Source organism: Falco cherrug, chromosome 14 (assembly GCF_023634085.1).
Source record: "Falco cherrug isolate bFalChe1 chromosome 14, bFalChe1.pri, whole genome shotgun sequence".
NCBI classification, from domain to species: domain Eukaryota; kingdom Metazoa; phylum Chordata; class Aves; order Falconiformes; family Falconidae; genus Falco; species Falco cherrug.
The window spans coordinates 7,467,184-7,493,030 of NC_073710.1; the positions used below are offsets into that span (position 1 = coordinate 7,467,184).

At 44.8% G+C, this 25,847-nt stretch overlaps 1 protein-coding gene across 3 annotated transcripts in view; it reads left to right on the forward strand.

Moving 5' to 3' along the window:
* Positions 1–547: 547 nt before the first annotated feature.
* The window catches only part of ZNF423 (zinc finger protein 423), a 234,640-nt gene continuing 209,340 nt past the window's right edge, over positions 548–25,847 (forward strand). Inside the window, exon 1 of one of the 3 annotated variants that reach the window (XR_008735140.1) lies at positions 548–795. Coding sequence is in view for 2 of the 3 variants with exons in the window: in XM_055726858.1 (XP_055582833.1) it covers positions 756–795 (40 nt within the window). In the remaining variant the exon portion in view is untranslated. The remainder of the gene's footprint in view (positions 796–25,847) is intronic. The other 2 variants (XM_055726858.1, XM_055726859.1) reach the window with 2 other exon arrangements.

The following is a 25,847-nucleotide window of genomic DNA, read 5'->3' on the forward strand; positions in this document are numbered from 1 at the left end:
CCGCGGCCAGCATAAAAAAGGACTCGTCGCCCTCCCCGGCCAGCGGCGGGGGCGAGGGAAGGAGAGGCAGCCGGGGGCGAGCGGGCAGAGAGGGAGGGAGGGGGCCGAGCGCGGCCGGGGGAGGATTTAGGAAAATCGCAACAAGGTCGCACCCCCGGAGCGCCCCGGATTGCCGGGGCCGGTGCTCGTCGTGGGTTTAGACACTTAATTCTCCCCGCGCGCCCTCCCCCACCCCAAGCCCAGGGACCCCGCGCAGGGCTCTTGGTTTTGTTTTTGGGTTTTTTTTTTCCCACCTTTTTTTTTTTTTTATTATTATTATTATTATTCCGAAAGTGCGAGCCGGACTGAGAGCCGCAGGGCGCCTGCAAACTTTAAAGAGAACAAAAAGGCGGGTGGGGGCGCGGGCCGGGCTTTGCGTCGGTAGTATTTGCACATCCAAGGGGGTGGGGGGGAGGAAAAAAAAAAGAAAACAAAGGAAAAAATATCGCAACTGTTGCGCCTGTGATTTTATTTTTTTTTTTTTCCCCGGGGGGGAAGGTGCCCGAGGGGGTGGAAAGGGGAGTTGAACTTGCCGCATTGCAACAGGCAAAAGAAGTGAGAAAATCAAATAATCGATCCCGCTGCTGCCGCTTCGCCTCGCAAAGTTTGGAGGTTGGGGGGGGGGGGGGGGGAGGTAGAGAGAAAGCAGGGAGAGGAAGGGAAGGCAGGGACGGGAGGAAGACGAGGAGGAGGAGGACGAGCCACGGCGCCCGGACATGTCCAGGAGGAAGCAAGCCAAGCCCCGCTCGGTGAAAGGTAAGGCATCCTCCGCCGGCCCCCGCCGCCGCCCGGCACCGGGCAGCCGCCGCCGCCGCCTCCGCCGCCGCGACGCGGCCAATCAGGGCCGGGTCCCGGCTTGGCGGGGATTGCAAATCCCCCCCCGGTACGGGCCGGTGGTGGCGGAGCCCCCCCCCCCCCCCCCTCCCCGCAACGGACGGCGGGCGGGTGGGCTCCCCACGCGGGGAGCCCACCCGCCCGCCGTCCGTTGCAGGGAGGGTGTATATGTGTGTGTGTGTGTGTGTGTACCGCGGTGCCGGCTTAGACTCGTTGGCGACACGTGTCGCGATAATTGATGAAAGAAGCCGGGAGCGTCGTTGAGGCGGGGAGGGAGGAAAGTTTCGCGGTGATGCTGGGGTGCGGTGCGCTGGGCTGGGAGAAAGGGAGGGATGGAGCACGCTGGTGGGTTAGCCGCTTAGCTGGAAAGTCGTGTTTCTTTAGGATTGGGAATAGCAGCGCCGGCTGTTCCCTCCTGCTGTCCAGTGTGCGGAAGGGGGGGGATGAAAGAAGGGGAGAATGAAACCCGCTTTGATAGATGGGGTTTGAAAACTTACTTGGGCTCGAAGAAAGTAGCCACATTTACTCAGGGCTGCCTTAAGAACGGTTAAACGTTAAACTTCGCCTATTCTTTACCATCCACAGCCAAGGGGTGCTTAAACCCCCTGTTTACCTCCATAAGAAAACAGCTGCTGGTGAAACGTAAAGGGAGGGCCGGGACCAGCCCCGTGCCGTTATTGCACGCCTTGCCAGCTTTTTGACTTTTAAGTGAATGGGTGCGAGAGGGGAAGGCGTGATTTCCGAAGCCTTTCACTCCCAGCCACGAGGAGGTTAGCTGATGTTGGGTAAGGTTTTATTGTCCTCTGCACAAAGCAGAAGTCGCAAACTCAGTGGTCCGGGGGCTTTGTTGTAGAAGCACAAAAGGATCATAACTTTGGATGCCCAAAAGATGAAACAAAAAGTCGACAGTGTTTGTAATTAAATAACTTGTGGACAGACAAAATTAGCATGCAGTTAATCGACCAGCTAAAGAATGAATTGAAATCCCGTCCAGGGCCATTTTATATTATTTGTGAAATACCCACTGTTTAACAGATGATTGCAATGTAAGTCGTACGTGCTTCAAATGTTTATGAAGTTTTTGTAAAGTCTGTCCTTCATCTTTATACAAAACCCTTAATCATTTTTCCCCCAGACTAACGGTACCTCTTAGCATTGTGCTGTGGGGCAGGTTTGCAGCGTGGCGTTGTGACCCTCTGCAATCTCGGACAATCTCTGCTAAAGGAGCTACTTCAGTAATTGGTAGATGAATGTTACAGTCTGTGGGCAGAAGAAAGGGCAGAGCTAAAGCTATTTCTAGGGGATGCTCTGAAATACCTTGTTTGAAACTAAAGGGACCGCAGTTTGAGAACAGTGGTGCAGGCCTAGGGTCATGATTTCCCTCGGATGAGGAGATCACGTTTAGTGGCCAGGCCTCTGGAGTTTAAAATATTTTTCTGTCTTAAAGTGTCACATTTAACGTTCAGGAAATAGTTCTATGCCAGTGAAAACCATGTTTGCTCTAGAAGCTCAGTTAGTAAACATCGACCTCTCATGCCATAATAATGTTAGATATTTACCATATATTAGTCTTTTGGGTTTTGCCTCATTACTTTTTAGGCGGCAGTATCTCTTTCGAGTGCTTGATACTTTATAATGAAATTTTGACCCTAATTCTAATACAGAGCCGATCACTATTTACATGAACATTTTTATGAATCAAAGCAGGTAACTTACTGGCAAGTCATAGCTAAGAAACATTATCCCTGTAATGTAGAAATATCTAGAAGATCTTTGCAACACTGAGCTGGGTGAAGCTCAGCTTTTAAAGATTCTAAATATTTCTGTAGTCTCTGGGCACGAAAAAATGTGTTTTCAGCTTCAGCATAAACTGGCTGTAAATTCCATGTCTTAGTATGAGCTGACTAACAGGGAGTCTAAGGAATGAGCTGAATCTGGGTGAAATTTTGGATAATAGGAGGCAGCTCTTACATGTATGTAGGGTAAAGAATTTCTTCCTTTCTTTATATTCATCCATATCATCTGCTTTTAAAAAATCCATCATATATATTTTGTGGTCTAGGGAGCTGGCAGCCCGGTAGATTGCCACAGTACACGTTTCCATGGAAATAATTGAGATGTAATAAATAAAGGCACTCTGAGGTCACAGGTTTCCCAATTCAAGTGAGAAGAAAACAAGCATAAATTATGTGGATATATGTGTGGCATTTAGGACTTAGAATAATTTACCGTTTTTCTCTTCTCCGTATATTTATTTCACTTTGTATAGCAGCTTCACTATTTATTAACCACTACTGAGATTTGTGCATCCCTTTTCATTCAGAAAGATTACACACTAAAATAGAATCGGTGTGTGCCTGTGATGAAAGAGATTATTCTGCATGCAAAAGGCAAGTTGCCTGCACATTAACTGGGAGTGATACTGACTTTAAAGAAATGACTGACTTTGACAGAAGTACCAAATGTGGATGACTCTTACATGCACGTTATTTGAAATGAAGAGATTGCAAACCAAAACTGGATGCCAGCAAAGCTGCAGGTCATGTGGCCCCTGTGCTGTATTGTCAGGTCTCAGGTTCAGCCTGGCAGAAACTTGCAGTAATTCCTGCAGCTGTAACTCCAGCAGTAGCCATGGACTTTCCCCTGTTGTGGGATTTATGATTTGCAACACAGTATGCTGATTTGTTTTGACCATTAGTTTGTGCAAACTTGCAGATGCTAACCTTGTAGCTTGTGGTTGTGGATTAAGTACTTCTTGGCTTAAAGGAAGGTTGTTTCAGATCAATGAGGATGGAGTAAAAGTAGGAGGGGTTGAGTCTTTGTTGGGTTAGAAAATAAACGCTTTGGTGACAGTCTGGTGGTAACAGTGATGGAGTAAAACACTGGCCTGTTCCGAAGCTTTACTTCACATCACAGACAAAGCCCATGAAAGTAATTTTCCTTGGCACAGACTTTTCTTTTGCCATGCTGCCAGTAATCTCCTCTGCAGAGAGCTTTATCAGTTGTCTGTAAGGTAGAGTTGTACCTTACTCAGTGTCGTTAAAACCACGCGGTCCTGAACCCCAGAACCATAATGCAGTGGCGAACATCAAAACACACTCTCTGTCCCCCGTTAGGAGTGATGGGGAGTGATGTCAACATCAATGTCCTTAAAAGTTTGTTCTGTGCTGCCAGCTCTGGGGAGCGGCTGGCACCCAGTCTGCCATGGGGGCCGAGGACGGCAGGGGTTCATCTTTACTCTTGATTAAACTGTATCTTCTTGTGGTACAACGTGAGGCCTTTGGAAGCCCTTCTGTAAAGTGAAGTGCTGAGATGCTGGTAACAGTAAGTCATAGGTTTCCAATCCCATGTAATTGTAATTGAGGAGTTACTCGACTGCAATTTGTGGGGACTGGGCTCACTTTGGCACAAGGTTTTAAGCATCAGATGCACTTTGGTTGCTGAATTTGACAGTTCTGCAAATTGCTGTCAGCTTGCGAGGGTATTTTGTGCATAAACGTGCTAGTCGGTAATCAAACTGTTTTGCAAAAGAATGCACTAATTAAGTCTAGATTTGTTATCCTACTTGAAGTTGCAGAATTGCTGTCATATTTTTTTGCTTTCAGTTGGCAAAAAATGCTGATAGAAACTTTTGATTCACACCCTACCTGCCTCATTTGTGTCAGTCAAGAAGAAAAAAGGGGGGTTGTTCACTAGCTACTTCGTTATCTGCAAAGTAAATAAAAATACTTCAACCATTTGCTGAGTTCCAATTAGTTGATTGCTATGAATGATCTTCTTTAAAGGAATGCTGTTTTACCTATCTGCTCATACAAAGGTTTGATTTTGAATGTCTTGTGAAAAGGATTCTCTTTGTCTTGATTGATGTCAAGAATAAAAGCGTGATGGTAATATCCCTTTGAAAGCTATTGTATTGTCAGCTCTGGCTGACAGCAGGAGGCCCTCCTAGTGCTATAGATTAGCGCTGTGAAAACACTGACATTTTCTTTGTTATATTGCTGTTGTTCTGCTTGCAAAGTCAATTATACAATGTCGGAGCTCAGTTACAGAGTTGACTGTGGAAGTAACAATGTCTTTCATACTTGTCTTAAAGATATAATTTTCCTTTTTTCCCAGTTGATAGAGAAGAACCTGAAGGTACTGGAACAGTACATTCTACAAATTAAATTTTGACAAGTATAATCATAATTGCCAAATACAAGAGACTTGTGCGATTATCCTTTAATTTTACAGTTCATTCAAGTTTCGGTGGAATTTTATTGATACAGTGAAAGCAGCAGCTAAAATTGATAAAACTCATATCAAATAAGATTATGCTCTTGATTGTTCTTTATCAAGTGTAGCTTTTGGGGGATTAGGAATAATTGGAGATGTTGGTGTTTCATTGTGGGGCTGGTGCCCTGAGAGCATTTGAATCCATGCAGTATACTGAGCACTGCCTTCAGGGATTAGCCTGCAGTTTTTAATTTTTGCCTGTGTATTTTGCTACCAGCCTAGCTGCGTTCTCCCCTGAACTCCACAAGTCCCATTTTTCTGCCTTTCTCTCCCTCCGGTATGCTTTCCTGGATGGGATCTGGGTGGTATTTAACTGGTTTTACTGATTGAAACTCCTGCCTGTGTGCAAACACCTTTTAATTGTGGCCTGTTCCCATTGGTCTCGGTGAATATAACGAATAAACGTGACCAAAAATTGAGAAGAGTGGGAAAGGTAATGCAAAAGGTTTAAATATGGATGGGGAGAAAATAGAAATCTTGTATTTTTAGTGATGCTACGTCTAAAGCCATCGGTGAAAAACAGCTACCATGTAACAGTAGTGGGTCTCAGAGCGCCTCATCTTTTTTTCTTCAAAAATATTTGTGTACAATCAATGCAAGTTAAAGAACATTGTTCACTGCTGAATTGCTTCAGATGACACGTGCAAAAAAATAATCAGAGAGCTCTTGTTAGGATGTTAATTGTAGGATTTCTAAATTACTATTATAAACTAATAGAGTAACAAAAGATTCTACAGTTACCAGTAATTTGTCAGGATTTATTTTGTTTTTCTTCAATAATTGAAAATTAATGTCTTGAAGTGAAAGCAGATGTTCATGCCATCCTCTGAATTGGATATAAAAATGACATTTTGTAGATGCGTTAAGCTTGTGTAAATACAAATTGTCTTATCATAAATGGGGCTTTGGCTTGGTTTTATCTATTGTTTGGTGCCAAATTCACTTTTAGTTAAACCTGGGTAAGTGGTTTCAGCCTGGTTAAATTAACTAAGCCATGTGCTTGGAGTGGTACCCAATGATCAGTTATTACAGTAAATGTTTTAAAAAAACGTACCTCACCTGCTGGCTCTGTGAATGACAATGCTTTCTCATACTGTAGAATTAATATTTACTTCCATTTTGTCAAATGCTCTTTTAATCGTTTACTCAGTTATTTTTACTGAACTAGTAAAGTTGCATCTTCCCTCCCAATTCCAGTTTGTGAAATATCTTTTAGTTCATTACAACATTTGAAAAATGCAAACCACATTTTTTTTAAAAAAAGAAATAACCTCCTGGTCTTGTGCGTTAGCCTGCAATCTCTAAAAGATAATAAATATCTTCATGTGTTATAAGATTCTCTTAAACAAAAGATTATTAATTACCCACAGTAAATGAACTGTCTTATAAAAATGCCTACACCAACCCCTCATCACTCCATCAACATTCTCCTTAAATGCCTCTGAAAAAGGATGGCTATTACCTTCCCTTGTATTCTAGGAAATGTGCTGGAGCAGTGAAATACCAATAATATAAAACCTATTACAGACTCCTGCTAAATCTTGACCGAGAAATGGTGGAGGAGGGGAAGGTCTGGTTGTGGTGCATGCGTTGGTGGACGCGGACTCGGAGGGTGTGGGTGAGAGCTGGAGCCAAGCGAGGACCAGCGCTGAGCTCTCTGTAGTGCATGCATTTATTGAACATACTTTTAGAGCCCAGAAGTAGATTCTTGTGCATTTTCTTTCCCAATGTCCATTAGTAAATGCAGAGAAGCTCTTCCTTGTTCTCATAGGCAAATAAGGTGATGTGAGTTTTAAGTATTACATCTTCTTGACGACACCTCGATGTATATATATCTGTGCAGCAGTGAATTATGGTGGTTTATCAGAGTGGCTTTATTCTAGGGAGTAGAAGGATGTGCAGAGACTAAATGGTCTCTTGTGACATTTCCAGCTACAGAAGGCTCAAGCTTCGACCTCTTGCAGTGGTTTGTTTTCTAAAATGCAAACAAAGGGACCCGATGGGGCTGGAAACTGGGTGATGCCGTTTGGAACAGGCTCACAAATCTCGTTGCAGTACAGTGAATTGGTGTATGGCATTAGCTTTCCACTGTATGACTTATTTCGGATAGCACTGCAATACCCATCTGAATCTAGCGATAAGTAGCTTCATTATATTGTTTGCATTTGCTTAGAAAGAAAACCTTTTCCTTTCTAGCCACAGATTAGGCAACAGAAAGACCAATTTTCAGAGCTTGTAAATGCCACTTGTTAATCATATGCAGTGCAATTATTAATTTTTTTTTCTTTTCCCCCTTGGATGTATTAAGTCAACTTTTTAGCTTTTTATGTAATTTAAATTTGCCCTTTTGTTACCTGGGCATGAATTATTTTTGAAATGTTGTCATTACCCGCCCTGCTGTGAGGTTTATCTCTTCTGTTCATCCTAATTAAATAAAACATACTGTTGTTCGCCAGTCTCGTGTTGAAGTGAATTACCTGCCTCAAGGCTCGCGCCGGTGTCGGGCATGCTTGTTGCAGCAGCAGCCATTGACTAACACGTTTACTTTTAGATTTTCATTTCAAAGGGCTCAGTTTGTGCAGTGTGACAGGTGAACAGTGAATGCTTTACAGGACTTTCAAGAGATGAACAAACAGTAAAGGACTTATTGCTACCGCAGAGGAGTGGCAAGTACAAATGTAAGGCAGCCTTTGTGGCAGAGGAGTGTTTCCTTTGCTGGATAAAGGCCACTCAGGAGACCTGAAGGGCTCGCTTGGGTATGCTGGGGCTGAAATAATCTCAGTCATGGTCTCATTTAAACCCACCCTACATGCGTGTTCTCCTGGGCAATTTCTAGCAGGGTTGATCTTGGCTCTCTGTAGCATCACCTGCAGTTGTGTTCTCCTTGAGTCTGGTACTGATAACGAAGGCTGCTTCTGAAGTGTAACAGTTGGAGTTTCTTTACGCAGGAGTTATTTCCAGTTCATATTAGAGAAAGTAAACAATGTGTTCAGGTTTTACAGTGAAGCGGAGGGACAGTTCCTTGCTCGTAGAGAAGCGGTTTGTTTAAGCCTCTGATAGTGCTACAGAAAATGCGTTGCTCACTAGTGAAATCCTGTTATGAGTAGAAGTACAAGAGTTAACAAGTCGCTGTGCTCCAGTCTCTGTTGGCTCCTACTAGGCTCTGGAGGTTTGGTCAAATGTGGCCTAATTCTGCTTTCCAAATATTAAAAAAATTATACAGAGGGCAAAAAGACAAGTTCTTAATATGCATATCCTGGGAAAATCCTAAACCAGTATTTTTACCCCCTCCAGTCCCAAGGCTAATCAAAATTCCTTTGTTTCCATATCTACCATTAAAATATATGCCTCCCTTGGTTGTCTGCTGACTGTACAAGTTTAACCACTCAATCAATTGGACTCAAAAAAGCTGTTACTGGGTTTAGGTAACATTTGCCTACAGGTGATTTAGAGATGGGGGTGAGGGTCCAGGCAACCTCCAACAGGATTGGTACTTAAATTAGCAGCTCTGCTCATTTCTTGATGATCCTCACCTGGCTGAGACGAGTTTCTCTCGGTTACCATTGAGGCAGGTTAGCCAAGCCTCCATCTGGTGATTCCCGGAACTTGCTTCACATGGTGGTGAACTGGGTGGTAACAAAGATAATGTTAATAAAGACAGATTTGCCATATTCTCTGAGAACAGGGTGTTTGGTGCAATGCAGAGATGGAGTCCTTCACTGGGTGAGCACCTAGGGCTTACTTTTGCAGTTTTTAGGGTGAGTGTAATTTTTCCCTTTCACATTCATTGGAGCTGGATTGGATGTTTAAATGTAAGCCAAGGGTGTTAAGTCCAAGCTCCCTGAATCTGCTGGAGAGCTAGTGGTGGTAATCAAGATTCCTGTTGGAGGACTGTGAGTAGTCCTAGGTTTATATCAGCTATGGGCTGGAACTACTGTCTTGTTTTGGTGGTAGTTTTTCTTATTGACCTTGGTGGGGATGGAATTTTATCCTCGTTTCTTGTATTGCAATTGAAAGAGCAAGAGAAGCAAAGAGATTTGATAGGAATAGTCACTTGGCATCCAATGCTGCAGAGAGTATCTCCTTCTTCTTCTGCTGTCTCTGTGAGATTGCTGCTGGGGGGATTTCTAGGAGAGCACTGGGAAAGTTCAAGGTGCAAGGATGCAGCAGTGCTGTGGAAGCTCCCTGATGCTGCTGTAGGAAACCCAAGAGATCCAGGTTGTGTTTAACATCTGTTAACATAAACAGGTACAGATTCACATGAGCAAAATTGACTGTGAGTCTGCATCCTTTCAATCTCCTGTCCTCCAAAATTAGAAAACAAAAAGGATGTAGAGAAAACACATGGTAGAATGATGAACTTAATACTTAGGGAAGCAGAAATGCTAAATGGAGAAACATGGAAGCAAAACAGGGAAACTAGGAAATCTGTTGCTGGTATTTGAGTATGGAGGGTGCCTGATGATCACATGCAAAATTTTGACACAGAGGTTTACTTACCTGGCGCTGCATCTATATTACTTCTAACTTCTAGTTTAAAGACCGAGAGAAGAAACAGATCTGAAAAGTGACTCCCACTCCATGGAAAAGAGTATGATTAAGCATAAGCAGAAAAGAAAACACTAGAATTGTAAAACACCTAAACAAAGTAGCTTTTCTGCTCTTAACAGACAGTGATGGTGTATTCCTGTCTGGAGGAGTGTGTTTGTTGTGATTTATAGTGGTTTTTTTCTGTTTAATAAGAGAAATTCGAAGACTACTGTGAGTGCAGTCATTAATTCTGGAAGTTTCAACTACTTTATGATCATGGCAGCATCTGAACTTGGTCTGTGAGGACTCCTAATTGTTTAGTGTTTTTGGGGGAAGAGGAGGTCAGGGTGATAACAAGAAAAAGTAGGCTTTCAACACTTCCTATGTGAGTGCATGCAAATAGATGTAGTATATGATGTATGTGCATGTGTACATGAAGGAGAAGGTCTGGAGGAATAATTAGTATCTTTTGTTAGATCAGCTAACACAGTTGCAAAACGCAAGGAAGTTTCTCTGATGCACAAGCCTGCCTTCTGCTCTGAGAAAAGCAGCAGCCTTCTGGCTATTTTGCTTGATCGGTAAATGCAGCTTTGCTTTAATTTACTTATTCAAGCTCTTAGTCAAATTTCTCTTGCTTCATTAGATTACTCACATGAGTAGAGATATACTGGATTACATAGTAATGCCAAGCTTGTATGTTATTTATTGCTGAATTCTGTGGATGCATTTCAGTTGGGTAACTTGCTTGTGGCCTCCTTTATTTCTAGGAAAATGGCATGCCTTGCCCTTCATAATTTCTTTGCTTTTACTGACCAGACTGTTCCCCCAGAGGGCATGTGGGATGTGGCAGAGTATTGAAAATACTGGGATGAAGAAGTAGAGAAGGAGGGCTGCGTGTGAATTGCACCTTGTTTATGTTTATGCTAGACTTATATGGCAAAAATGGTGTATTTCTGGCAGTGATACTTTGTGGGGAATGTAGTAGGCAGCTCTGGGTGAAAAAGTTTTTACTTTAAGATTTTTTTTTTTTTTAAAAAAAAAGATAGAGTACTTTCAGTCTAATCCTGAGCATCCTTTAGGAGTATGGTACAATGTATTATGAGCCACTTTAAAATGAAACTGTGAGTGCTTGTCTTTGGATCTTGTACTGAGTCTCACCTAATGCTTGTATAGGAGTCCACTGGTTTGATTCCCTTAATTTCAAGGGTGTTTTCTTTCCTAATTTCTTTCCTGCTTGATAACAGATAAGTGAGTTTTGTTTTTAAAGCTCCCATTTGGTTTATTTTTATTACTATTTTTGATCTTACATAAACACTCAGCAGAGAGCTTCTGGTTTTGTTCTTCTTGATATAAGTAAATTCCGCAACGAAGCCAAACTTAAAGGTGAGAATCTGGAAAAAAACCACAAAACCAACCAAAACCACAACACCCCACCCCTGAGAGACACTTGGCAGAGCTGTGGTATGACTGGTTTTCAGTGCAGTGAGGGGTGCTGTGGAGCGGGGAGCTGCGGGCCCTGCCTGCAGAGCTGCCAGGCTGCGCAGCCGGGCTGCTGCTCCAGAGACCTGGGAGGACAACCCCCCCCTGCAACTGGCAGAAAGATGCTGCTTCAGTGGTGGAGCTGGTAGTGGCATGCAGGCACATCTCCCGCAAGCAGGGTTTGCGGGGTGCTCTGACATGCACCAGGAATTCACCCAAACGCGCATTTCCATAAAGAGGTATCTCGGCTATGATTTTTCCTCCTTGCCAGTGGGTCTGTATTCAAAATATGGCTCCAAAGAAAATGCATAGAAAAACGAGCTTTTAATTTGTCACCTGCTGCTGAACCACCCTGTCCTCCTTGAGATGCCAAGTTGTAAATGAGGCTTTTGTATCCCCATACACGACCATCCAAGAAATGTTCTGTGTGTCGTAGCTGTCGGTGGCACAGCTGAAGACATCAGACCGGTGGCTTAAAACCTGCTGCTGCTGTCTGATTGGCGTGAGCTAAGCCAAAGCAGTGCGAAAACCTGAGCAAACAAAAAGGCAGGTAGAGAAACTGTTATCTCCAGTGGCTTGGGAGGTCCTGGCTGCCTCCTGAGCAGGGGCCGCCTGAAGGCATTCTGTCCGGCAACACCGAGGAAAAAGCACAAAGAAACACTTTTGCTTCCTATCTCTGAATGCTGTTGGAAAACTCCCTTTAAATTAATATTTTAATAACGAAATGTCAGTTCTACAGATTTTATTTTGGAGAATAGTGTCTTCTCTGGCTGCACATCCTACGGCCTCTTCCACTGTGCCTATTTGTATATGCACTGGGGATGGCAGGTATCCCAGCTGCCAAATGCAGCTTGTCTCCTAGCAAACCTCAAACCAACTAATAATAAAATAATAATAAAAGCTTATTTTAAGGTAGGAATCAAGAGCTTTGGTTTTTTTAATCTATGGACAGATGATGGGTCGAAGGAAAACTAGCTCAGCTGTGGAACTGGCAGGGAAACTGGCTGTTTGCAGTGCCCCAGCCCTCCACCCAGGAAAGCAGCCACTCCTCTTACAGCTGCCCCAGCCAGGTAGAGGCAGCTGCTTTTCGCCATGGTATTTGAGTGTTTTTATCAATTAGGCAGCTAAAAATCAATAATAGTAGGAAATAATCCTCTGTTACATGAAGGTATGATTGTGTATTAACTAACCCTGTGACACTGTCCTCTCTGCCTGCCTTCTCTCCTGTTTTCTTCTGAATATCTGTAGCCTGTGGAAATGTCAATGGAGTCGCTTTAGCAGCTTTGCTTCCCTTCCTGCAGCATCTCTCCCACCTTGGAGCTTGGGAAGCTTGAGACTGTTTTGCTTTGTGCTAATACCTACAGGTATGTTTTCATCCCCAGATGGAAGCCTGTTTACCCTTTTGGGGGATTTCTTTTTTTTTTTTTTTCCCTGCCTCGAATAATTGCTGGTTTTGCTCCTTGCAGTTATGGAAAGCATAACCACAACCCTGGAGTATGTTAGCAGAGCTCCCTGTGTCAGTCATGCCTTTGAGGAGGGAAGCAGGCAGGGGACAAGGGGCAGGACACTGCCTGCCTGCAGGGTGGTGTGCCTGGAGTCCAGCCTCAGCCACTGCTCAGCTCGTGGTGGGACCTGCCGAGGCAATGGCAGGGAGGAGACGTGGAATTGTCCTGCTGCTTTGGGAAGCAGAAGGGTATTGATGCTCTTGTTAGAGGGAATTTATCTGCTCTTCTGTCTTTCTTACTGTCTGTTGCTGGCTGGACTTGACTTTCTTTTGTTGGCACATCCCAACGGGTTTGTTTTCTGAAGATTTTTTATTTTTAAATTTGGTGTTGTCATGTTGGAAAAACACACACCAGCCCCTGGTTTATCACAGTCTGCAAATAAAAATTAGTTAAACCCCACTGTTCTGGAAGGGAGTGTGGAGATTAATCCTGGTCAGTTTGGGGCTGCCATTACCTGACGCTTGGCCTGTGAAACTCTGGTTTTTGTCTCCCGGCTGCCTGACGCAGTCCCATGGCTGTGTCTGCTGCTGCACGAGATGAGGGCTGATCCAGTGGGTTTTGCTCTCCTTCCACTTCAGTCTCCTTGTCCTGCTGCTGACCTAGCAAAGGACTCTGGAGCTGATTTTACCTACCAGTCCATCAGAAAAGTAACCCTGTAGCTCTCTGCTGGCCACGGACGGGTCTGGTGTGTGTTGGCAGGGCAATCCTCCTTGGCAGTGTTTGACTGCCATCAGTTTGGGTCAAACCTTTCTGAAAAGAGTTTCTGCTGGGGAGGCTGGACTGTGGTCGCTTGCATGGGATGTGGGTGTGCATTTGTATCTGCACCGATGGGCAGGTCGCAAAACCCCTGCAGATGTGTCCAGGGAATGACTGTGGTTGAAGCAAATGCTGGCATCTGTGTTGAAGCAAAGGATGCAAAATTACATGAGTGCAGCTTGAAGATCTTCACTGAAAGTGGTGAAGAATAGACTCAATTTGTGCAACTGCTTGCTGCTCACTGCTTTCTCCCGTTCCCAGGAGAATCACATGTCCCAGCAGAGGTGTGAGCTGTGGAGTGCTCTGTGGGTCCAGGAGCTGGACATGGCTCCTCATCCCTGTCTGGATGGGGATCCCAGCTGACTGGGCAGCCATGCTTTGGAAGCAATGTAAAGCATAGAGAGCGAGCTCGTGTTGCACGGAAGAGGGAAGGCACCCAGACATCAGTCTGGCCACCATCTTTCACTGCTTCTGTGCTGGTGGAAGTTGCTGGCAGCAGCCTTGCATGAGGCAGCATTCCCGGAGAACAATTTCCTTCCCTATCCTAAATTGGTGGAAATAATGCCCCTAAGAAATTAGATTATATATACTTCAAGAAAAAGGGAGATTGTTGTTCTGCTTTTAGCTTGCACCATAGGCTGTGTCACCATGGGGTGCACATTGCCAAGTGGGTGCTCCTGCTAAACCTGACACTTAAATGCCAGCCAGTCCTTTGGCAGGTGCTGGTCTGTCTCCTGTGCTTGAATGACAGGAGGTATGATGGTAACTCCCAGCTCTTTTTGCTACTTTATATAGGCTTTTTTCTTATGGGTGAATTTTGACTATGGCTGACTCAAATACCTCTGTGTCCCATAACCTCATGTATAGGCTGGCTCATGTTTCTGGAGTTGTAACGTAGCAATGACTTTGTGAAGGACAAAGCCTCTGCTTTCCAGAACACCCAGTGTCCTTGGGTGACCCAGCTGGTGGCTGGCCTGGCTTTTAGTGTTGTGGCAGTGGCTTGCACTTGTTTGTGTTCTTATTTAGATTATTTCTGATGTGGCAAATTTCCATGGCTTTCCCTGCTGGGAAGGGCTACCTTTCTACACCCCCCACCTCCCCCCATTAGCTTATTTTTAGTCATAGGAAGTAAAAAAGTTGGCTGTTTGTCAAGAAGTAAAAAAAACCCCACACCCTGAAGCAACCACAACATTGTACCCTTTCCTTGCTTTAAAAAAAAAAATTCCTTGCAAGTGTAACTACAGATGTCGTTTTTTTAGCAGGAGCCCGTGATTCAGTGTTAAACTAATAGCACATCAAAGAATAAAATAGGGTTTCTTGTGTTTTCCTATTATTATTTATCTTGTTCAGATTTACGAAAACTTGCGGTGTGAAGATATGAAGAAATGTCTTGTAGAAAGGAATAAAAAAAAGAGATCTTTAAATAACTCGGCATGTTTGTGCAATAGCACTGGTTGAGCTGCAGCTTGGGCTCTTGAACAACCTTACTTGGGGAAGAAAAAAAAAAAGCTTTAAAATTTATAAATATTTCTGTCTCTCTTTCTCTTTTCTTTTGCAATACCTAACATACATTGTCTGTTCTGCTGTTAACTCCCTGATGCAGAATTCCTAAGTTTGGGCTAATAGAAAATTTGGAGGATTCTTCATTATCTGAACCTCTTGAGAAATACCAAATATGTTCCAGTAATTGTGGTGTAGTACAACAGGGAGTCACACTGGCAGTTTGTTGGAAAGGGTTTTTCCTGTAGTTATAAAAACCATACAACTATTAAAATCCCCAAAACTGAAACCGTTGGGATTACTCATATACTTACAGTTAAGCGCATGCCTAAAGGTAGATATATTCAGCATGCCATTTTTGACTTACGTTTGATTCCTAGCTTGAGAATATCAGGGAAAAAAAAAGAATTCCTCAGTCACTTCAGTCTTGTGTAGCCTTTTTTTTTATTATTTTGTACTTACATGGCTATAGCACGCTGGGCTGTGGCTTACAACAGAAGCATCTAGGTTTGCTATAAAGCAAGTTATTGATAATAAAGAATGAAAAGGTTGTGAAATGGTAAGATATTTTAGGCTGTTAGAAGGGACCTGGAGTCAGATTCCTACCCTCCTGCCTTCTCTTCTGCCTCTGCAGAAAAAACTTAGGTTTTGGTTTTTTTTCCTCTCAATATCTTCCATCTTGGTTGTATGCAAAGAGGGTACAATATTTGTCCCTTGGAGAGGAGAGTGAATTTATTAAATCTTGTGAGATGCTGGATAGTTAAAAGTGAAATGTAACACCAATATTACAGTTCAGGTCATACTACTTGGTTTGCTCTGTGTTTTTTAAATCGTTCCTATTCTAGAAGATGTTTGTAGAATAGAATTTACAGGAAGAGCTATAGATAGTTATGCTTGCCCTATAGCTGCAGTATAGGGAATTTTGTCCAAGGTAATCTCTTCTTGAGAAGGCACTGGTTGCCTTGCTCATCTGTCCACAAGGCAGCAATAGTTAACAGCTCTCTGTATTTGTTAGTTTCTCTCTTGAAAACTTCCTTTGATTAAATACTTCTTATCTTGTATGTGACTTTGTCTTGGAAAACACTGGCACATGCCTGTAAGTGTATTGATATATCATCCTAAGAAGTTAGTTACCTCACCTATTCTTCTTACAAAACAAAATGTGTTTTGTGTCTGTGAAACTGTCTAAACAATTTGCTTTGAGCCAGAATTTGGAAATACGCGGGTTGTGGAGTATAACTAATATAATTTTTTTGTTGTTGTTGCACTTCTTGAGAGAAAATCTATTTGCACAAGTAGCAATGTGTGTGGGAATTTAAAAACAGTCTCAGCCACTTTGTAGAAAAATATAATGCAGTACATAAACTCATTTTAGACATTACTTATTCTACAGTGTCCCATTAGTTGATGTTTACACAGCGCTTTGAAAATGTAAAGCGCTATATAAGTGCTTATTATTACTACATTATTATTATTCTCCCCTTTGAAAAAAGACCCTCTAGGGAGAGGGAGACTTGCTTTGCATTTCCTCTGTAGTGTAGATCCCACAAGAAATATACCCATTTGTTTTGGTTGCTTTTTACATTCTTCCCTCCCCACTTCCACGCTTCTGGAAAAAAATAAGTATTGTGTTTTAGAGATTACAGGCTCTTGTTTAGTTTATGCTTGGTAACTACGCCAATGAGAATGCTATTTGAAGGCATATAAAAACCTTCAGATAGTTTTTTATTCCAGTCTGTGCAATAAAATGAATTGTCGCCCTGGCCTCAGCCCCTGTGGTCCATAGGTGCTGCAGAGGCACCTTGCCCAGCCTGGGCACTGGTCGGTAAGCAGGAGCCTGGTGGTGGTGCCCTTTGTTGGGGTCCTCCTGCCTGGCCCATCTGCCAGTGCAGGCCCAAGGACAAAAACTGCTGAGCGAAGGGAGTACAAGGGCAGTGCCAACAGTGCCTCGGAAGAATATCCTTCCTATAGAGAGGAAGCACTACTAGTCTTTCTGCAGTATCAGAACTATTGGGTTTCCACGTAAAGAAAAACTCGTCAACCCCTCATCTCCTTTACACTCTTTTAACAGCAGCCTATATCACTGCAGAAGAACAAGATTTCAGTTTAAGCTATTTTAACCTCCTTTATCCCTTGAATCTTTATCATGAGAAGGACTTTGGGCAGTGTTAACGATTTACATGCTGAAATTTGAGAGCAATTCCCTTTGCCTCTGCATTACATACTGTGCTGCATCACAGTTGAGGCTGTAATCATGGCTGATGAAATTTGGAGCTATTTTTGCCCGAGTACCCCTACACTTCCATTGTCATAAGCAGGGGAAGCAGTCACCATAAGCCTCCTTTGAGTACAGTGAGGAACATTTCACTTCTCTTCTAGCTTTTACCTTTGTTAAGCTCTGCTCCAGTCCTTGCCTGGCCCCATGCTGGGCTCCCCGTGATGCAGTGGCTCTGCTTCAAGCATTGCCTGCCTGTTGCTGCTGTCAGCTGCGTTTTGGGAGGAGGTGTGGAGGAAGGGGAAGGAGGCCTTGAAAAATGTGCAGGATGGGAGAGCCTGAAGATGATAGTTATTACAGAGCATAACCTGACTTAGATTTGGGACTGGATTTGGCCCTCAGTTATGTCACCGCACACAGCCACTGCATAATGAGGTCACATGCACCATTTCAGCCTGGTTTCCAGCAGAAATGGGGCTTCATGCAGCCATCCGTGTGTGTGCACGTGCCCTTTGGTGGTGGTTCAGTCTGAGCTGGTATCCCCCAGCCGTGGCAGGGGGTGGTGGTAGCTGTGGTCCTAAAAACTACAAAAACATCAGGGTGAAAGAAGGGGGAACTCCCTGAAATTGGCTGGAAGGGCTTCAGCAAGCACTGAGCAGCCTGTGCAGGTGAATGCTTGCGGTACTGGTGTGGCTGTGGGAGAGGCTGCAGCACGTGGGAGTGGGAATGAGGTGGTAGTTTGGGCTGGTCCTGGTTGTGTTCAGAGCTCCCTTTCCTCTATCCATTTCGAGTGATTACTAGTTCAGCTGCATGACTGACTACAGTTCCAAGCATTGTCTAAATCAAAGCTGGATGTTAAGTGTGGTCTGATAACTTAAACCCCTGTGTTATGTTATTGGTTTACAACGGTTTCATCAGCCTTGTCAGTGCAGTTTGGATGCTTTAGTTTTGGAGAGAAAAGCACCAGGCTGTGAAGAGGTGCAGGGGCTGGTATTGACTGGGGGAAGCAAGGCATGGGAAGCACTTTGTTCCTTAGGTTGCATCGCTCCTGAAGCCACCAGCCCTGAAATTACCACCCAGAAAATTGACCATGGGCAAGTTACGCTGTGCTTGGTGTCCAGAGACTTGTCAGTGTTGAGGAGGTAGTAGGATGGGTTGGCACACCTCCCTGCTTTGTTCCTTTCTAAATAACAATTAATTTTGGGGTGGAAAAGTGTAGATTTTTACAGACTGGAAGCATAAATTCAGAATGAAAACCAGTTCACTTGGTTCACTGCTGGATTGTTTGACTGTTTGCAGATGAATGCCCAGGGACTGAGCCTGGGTAGCAGTAGGTGTACATACTTGATACAGTTAAAAAGGACAGAAAAAAAATAATTCCCACAACTTTTCTTGCCTCTTTCAGTCCAAGCCTGCAAAGTCTGTTGAAACCTTGTCAGTGAGAGCAGCCTTGTTACTGAAACCTGGCTCTGGGCAATGCCCAGCGCAAGTCCTGGGTGCTGGGGGGCACTGCCCATACTCTGCAGAAGACTCTGTGTAACTGGGAAAACTCCAGAGAGATCAAACTTACCTGCTGTGCCTTAGCAAAGGTAGTTGATTACCTGCAGCGGGAGTGAAAGTCATCAGACCTGTGTGCTTATTGGATTTCCTTGTAAGCGCTCGTCCCTTTCCCTTGAGGTGTCATTTTATAATTGTTTTAATGACAAACACACCAAAATGGAAATAAGGTGACAGTCGCTGCCTTCACTGTGGATAAAACATGGGGTACAGAAGTGGGGGTCAGCCTTGGGGCAGCCCTGTGGGATAGGGTGGATCTCCCCATTCCTCGGTGTCCCTGCGCCTCCGTGGAGGACGAGGGATGGCCCAGTCTCTCTGCGTGCACACCAAGTAAGCCCTAAACGCATGCAAGCACAAAAACCGCTCCAAAACCACAACCGCTTTGTGTGGAGGCAAGGGAAAGCGAGAAAATAAAGCACAGCTGCCCATTTCGGCCACCGAGCCTTGGCCGTGGCCGTGCCGCGGAGGCTGCGGGGCAGCGGGCTGGCTCCGGGGCTGGCCCCCGCGGCGCAGCACGCACAGCCCGGGGCCGGGCAGATGGCTCCCCCCCGGCGGTGGGGGCCCTGCTCTTCTGGGACCGAGCCCCGCTGAGACTGCAACAACAGCAACCCGGGAGCCGGGCAGATGGTCTACTGGCGGCCGCCAGGATAATTGCATCAGCTGGTACTTCTGCAGCCAGCGGAGTCTCCTATTTGTACTGCTCTGAAATGTTTCAGATTTTTTTTTTTCCTTCCCTGCCTTATTTAAATTTATGGTTGTGGTTGTTTTTTGGTGTGTGTGTGGTGGTGGTTTTTTTTTTTTTTTTTTTGTTTTTTTTTTTTTTTTTTTGTGAGGGGTGGGGTGAAGCTGGGGGGCGGCCATCTGCTGGAGGGATCGGAGGAGCCTTCAGTAGCCCTGGACAGACACCTGAATGGGTGAGGGGACTGCGGCGGCCTCGCGCTCCTGCGCTGTGTGTTGCTTGGGGCTCAAATGATGTTGCAAAGAGGAGAGCTGGACCAGTATGACCCCTTCCAGCCTCGGCAGTGCGCTGCAGTCTCAGTCCCTGTGCAATACGCCTGCCAACCTCCACCTAAATTGCTCCACATACCTGAGCTGCTGCTCCCTCGGGCACACCAGCCTGAGGTCTGAATAATGCAGCAAACCCCCTCGGGTCCTGTCTTTCTGCCTCCCCCTCCCTGGGCCGGCACCTCGTTGCTGCTGCTGCAGGAGGGCTGCCGAGATGTCCTCTGGCAGTTGCTGGGGCTGCTGTGCAGCCCTGGCTCGCCTGCCACCCTCGCTCCTCCTTTTGGGCTCTTGTTACATAGACAAAAGATCTGCCTGTTCCTGTCGGGTTTTTTTCTATTTACGGGGCTCTGCTGACTTTCTAAGCCACAAAATATTTACGGAGGGTAGGCAAATGTCCCCTGGAGATGGCTGGTGTGCCCCCAGTCGGTTCCTGAGTGCCTCCGTGCTCCTGTGTGCCTGGGCTCCGAGGGGAAGGGGCCAGGAGTGATGAAGTGGCACCTGCTGTTTGCTCTGGTTTTACCTCTCAGCACGGCACAGGTAGTTGCAGCAGAGCTAATCTCAATTTGTTGCTGACCTAGAGGTCCCATAATCCCTAATAGTAGTAGGATTAGATTTTGTCCAGCCAAGCCCTCTTTTTCCTTTCCCTTTTTATTTTTTTTCCCCTAGCAATATTTCACACCCCAGCTGACATACAGTCTGCCTCCTGCCTCAGCCCTTGCCTCATGACTCCGGATCCCAAGAAAGACTTGTCCTTTTAGGAGAAGCTTGTCAATCCAGCCCTCCTCTCTGTGCTGTTCTCCCTGTCCTGTCACCCCTTTCTGTGCACGAGATTGATTTTGCTGCTGTGAGCCTGTTTCTGCCCCCTGCTCTCATTAAACAGCTGATATCTCTCACCTTGCTTTCTGGGTGTACAACCCAGTTTTCTGTGACGGTAATTTTAGGATTTTTGTTTGTATCCTTCTATCAGACTTTTCCACTGGCATGAATTCTGCAAAACTTCCTGAATTCAGCTGGCTGTGGTGTGATGCTGCCAGTCCTGAGCTTCCCATTACATTTTTTGAGAGGAACGAGACATACAGATGCACTGAGGGTTCTTGAAGCACTGGATAAAGTCCACCTTTATAATCGGAGAGGGACTGCCCAAATGCTGCACAGCTTTGGTCACTATAGCGCTGCCATGGATTCCCTCAGCGATGCAATGATACTGACAAGGAAATGTTATGTTGCCCAATTCTGTGAAAGTCTCTTTATCTGCCATAAGCTCCAAATACACATCTGCTGGTGTTTAACTGAAACTTTGCAAATCTCCCACCAGGCTCTTCAAGATCGGTTCTTGTGTAGCCTTATTTTTTCTTTAGAAATTGTAGGTGTGCTTAATTATATGTATTTTTGAAAGCTCTTAACTATGCCTCATTTAAACTTCTGCAAACATCTTTGTGAGGCCAATTAAATTCCTGCAGAAGAAAACGATCAAAAAATGAAATGGGGAAATGTGCATTTACCCAGATAGAGCTTGCAAGCCAAGCAAAATATTATGTTAGCCCAACAAATGGGTTATTCAAGCAAAGTTCTACCAAGACAAACATAGGAGAGTCAAGGGTAAGTGAGTTCTGAAGCAATATGGGCTGTGACCCTCTCAAGTTCAGTTATCAAGATTGCACAGGTTGAAAAGATGTGGCTGATTTAAGGTCCACTCGAAAATGGCCTTGGAAGGATCCTGGAAAAAAACAGTCTGAGCCGAATTTTTCAAGTACTCTCCCCAAAATTCAGTTTGGGGTTTGAAACTGTACCAGTAGATTCTTTTATTTGAATGTATTTACTTGAGTATTGCAAAAGAAGTCTGTAACAACGAAGTCAGTGCAGCTCTACAAGAGGGAGGGATGTGTTACATACCCTCTGGAAGGCACAGGGCAGGGCATTTTCTCCTTTGGTCACGCTTGGTCCAGCTCTGGGAAGAAACCTGCCCCACAGGTGTGAGTGCCTCCTTCCCATCCCTGCTCTCGCCATGCTGGGGGCCTTGTGCCACGGCAGCTGGGACACCGTGTGGTGCAGAGTCCAGTCCTGGGCACCGGATGGGATGTGCAGGCTGGTGCCAGGGTGTTGTGGCAGCACAGAGGAGTTTGGAGAGGAACAGCACAAATGCAGTTGCAGGCTTAACACCTTAAAACCAATTCTGATGGCACTGAATTTAATTCCTATTTAATTTCCATCAAAGTTAAAAGCAAAACTCATAAGTAACTGAATTGGGCCCAGCATACTTGCTGTCTGTGCTGCTGCTGCTGATCAAAAGCAATACTCTGTTTCTAATTTGAGAAGGATTTTTTTTTAAAAGCAGTTTAAAACAAGAGGAAACTGTCACATCCTGAGTGACATCCTGTGTGCTACGGCAGCATTCTTGCTGCTCAGTGATCAGGATTTCAGCCGAGGGAATAAAATCCAATCCATGTAAAAATGTATTTGCTTTGTGAAAATCTTGTAGTATTGCACAAGCTATTTTCTGATGGTAAAATGCAAATCTAAAATCTATATCCAAGCGAACAAAAAGATTAATTAAATTAGTTGTCTGGAGGAAATACAGAGGACACTGAGTTATTGATTTGATTTTAGTAAATTCATTGTAATATGCAAGATTACATTTTTAATGCTTGAAATTATCACAGTGTTTCACAGTGCAGTTAATTATTTCTGAAATTGTATTTTGTTCAAGACTGCTAATTTGGTATCTGCCACTGCCTGACTGCTGCCATGCTTTCTGCTGTTCAAAGTGCCCCTGAATTGCAGGGAGCTTCTGACTGCCTGGTCTGTCCAGCCCTGCTAAGCACCTTTGGGTGCTGCTAATTTTGATTTATTTATTTGGCTTGGTGGTGTTCCCAGAGGGTTTGGGCAGATGCCTGCCCTGGGCAGCTCTGCTGCTGCCTCTTATGGGGCTGGGGGTTCAACAGGGAGCTGCGGTGTGAGTCCCAAGCATTTCCTAAGGCATGGCAGCAAACTTCCCGCCCGTTCCACCCAGGGGCAGGGTGATTTTTTTGGTAGCCACCTGCTGTACCTAGCTTTGCTAGCCTGGGGACTCTCAGTGCTGGCTCCCAAACTGGCCAGGGAGGAGGAAGTCAACAATTTGCTCCCCTACCCACCTGCAAGGGCAGTGGGGCTCCAGGGTGGCCAGCCAGGTGGGTGGTGGTGGCATGCAGAGCCTTCTAATCTTTGTACATCATGGGGGGTGTGTGTGGAAATCTGCCCAGCAGCCTCATTTGCTCATTCTTGTGTGGTGTGAGCAGCCAGACTGGCAGAGAGGGAGCAAACGGGAGTTTGGGTATCTTGGCAGAATGCTATGCAACCTATGGCCTCCCAGCACATCAAGCTCTTCCCTAGAGCCAGGGAGAGACATTCAGCCTGGACTGTGCCTGTGCCACGTTGCTGCTGGGTGTAATTCAAGGAGGACCTTGGCTGCAGGGGACACGCTCACCCAGCAGTAGTCCCTGCCATCCCCAGGGCCTCAGCCACGCGCAGCATCCCTGCACGCAGGGATCAGCAGGGTTGGAAGCACAGGGAGGGACTTATTTTCCTAACACAAGTGAACACATGAAACCACAGGTGTTGATTTAAACAGCACTGACCTAAAAAGAGCAAGTTTTAATAAATGTAGTATGCTTTACTAATTCCTTAGTTGTGCTTGGTGCTGCTGGAGCCTGATCTGCTGGCTTTGGCTGCGGCGCTTGCATATGACCGTGGGCCTGTAAGTAGCCTTTGTCTCCAAGTAAACCCTGCCTGAGGATGGAGAGGCAGCATCTAAAATTAATTCAGCTCTGCCCACATCATCAGGGGGTGATTTAGTCCCATCTTTAGTATTTGGAAGTCAAACTTAATGAAGATAGATAAGATATGTTGACTCCTCTCCTTAGCTGATTTATCAGCTTTTAAACCTGAGTGTATCTCTTAAGGTATATATTTGTGTTGTTGCTGGAAAGTTGGCAGTATAGTTAATTTTTCTGTTTTATACTCGACATTAAACTGCTGTATGCCTTAAAACACCTGGAGAACACAAACCAGTCCTTTAGAAAGATGCTTAATAACACTGTTTATTGAGATGAAGAGAGTGACAAAAGGGAAGAGGAAGATGCTTCCCTTTTGGGTACTAATACCAGTGTTGATAAGGATGTGGATGAGTATGTGTTGGCTCACAATAAACGATGCTGTGTATTAGCTGAGGTAGTGGCACAGTTAGATTTGTTACCTGCTACGGATGTGAGGATGTGAACATGCAGGCGAGGAAGTGGTGAGAGGGGAGGATGCTGAGCAGTCCTGCTGTCTGGTGGCCATCCCCGTGGCACCCCCTTGTTGCAGACAGGGCCTTACAGCTGCTGCTGCCTGGGTACTGCAGTGCTGGGCTCGCTCTTCCCGGCAGTTTGGTTACAGCACAGCAAGAGCTATCTGCTGGGGAGCGATGGAAAGTGGTTTCTTTAAGGTTGTGAACATCACTGCTTGTAGTTTTGGGTATTTTGGTAGGTTTGTTTATTATTTATTCCTTCTTGTTTGTTACATTAAAAGTGTAAATGATTAGAAGGGTAGGGTGGGGAATCACTTGAAACAATGTTGCAACTCTTGAAGGACAATATTTTTGTTTTTGAAGCCTTCAGTTGTCACAACAGGGCAATGTAGAAAAACCCATCCACCCCAGGTGCCGGTCCTGCCTTGCTACAGTGACACACAAACTCCCAGCTGTAAATTGGGGTAAAAATGATCCTTTGGCCAGTTCCAGCCTCTTCCTGGCAGGACCCATGGTATCCAGTGACCATTACTCTGGAAAGGCAGTCTGTGTAGCCAGAAACTGACTTCAATTTTTAAGAAGTGTTAGTCAACAGCATAAAAACTGATTGCCAAATAAAAAAGGTAAATAGATCCCCAGATAGATGCTCCTTGTTAAAACTAAAGAGGTTGCAGATATGCATACAAACATACATACACACATATGGATATTTATGCTATGTCTGAAATATTATGCTGAATGTACACATCTGCATATGAACCTGTGATATTTCCTAGAGCAAACCCCAAACATGTCTATAAGTACATATTGTTTCCAGCTGCCTGGTTGGAGAGAGCACTAAGCTGACATACGTTAGAAAAAGAATACCCTGAATGGTTAGCACAAGAAATGTTAATGTTTGGGATAAATTTAGTTGTGATGGCAATTCTGTTCTCTTAAGATACTGTGAAAATGATCAGTGAAAGCTCTGACATCTAAAAATGGTTCATCCCTTCTGTGCATGCATATTCACGGTAGCTCTTGAGCATCTTTGTCCTTTTCTCACCTTGCATCAGACACGGACAAATGCAGTGACCGTTGCTCAGGAGTGGTAACATCCCGTAGGAACGGGTGGATGAATAGGTGCTGTGAAGGGGATGTCTTTCTCTTTGGATTCGTGTGTTTAAATGTGGATCACCAAGACCTCTCTCCAAAAAGCTCACTTATTCTCACTTGTGGTTCTCCTTCCTCATAGTGCAGCCACTGCGCCATGGACAAGCATGGCTGGGTACTCAGAAAATGTATTTAGCAGCCAGTGTTCCCTATTCTTGTCAAATACACAAATGTTAGATTTAATTAAATGAGAAATAACTTTTATTAAGAACTAGCTAGGCCTCCAGAAACAGAAGGACTTCAGGATTAAGTTCATTATAATGTGTGAATGATGGAGAGATTATTGTATTTGGGCTCATTTTTCTTGCTTTAGAAATGAATCTCCTGTTAGATGGAGTTACTCTCTCAGCATTACATTTTCTGCTGTCCTCTGTTCACTGGGATCCCCCAGGCAGGGTCCTCTCTTGCAAAGGAGCCCTGCATCCCCCAGTAGCAGAAATCGACAATGTGTCTTGTAGAGCAGTAGCAGTCAGGGCACCTCACCCACAGTCCAAAGACCCTCTGCTCCAGAGACCACCACAAGCAGGAGGTCAGCACCCATCATCGGGCAAACAGGGGAAGGTGTGTAATGGTTGTGTGCTTCTTCCTCTTCAGTAAGCTGTTAGGAAAAGCTGAAATCAGCCTAATGAAGGTGGGCAACCAGGAGCCACTTCTGGGAAGCTGTGGGAGGATCCAGGCTGCTAAACGATTTCAACAGGATAAACACATCACTTTCTATCAGTCTCTTCTCATTTGG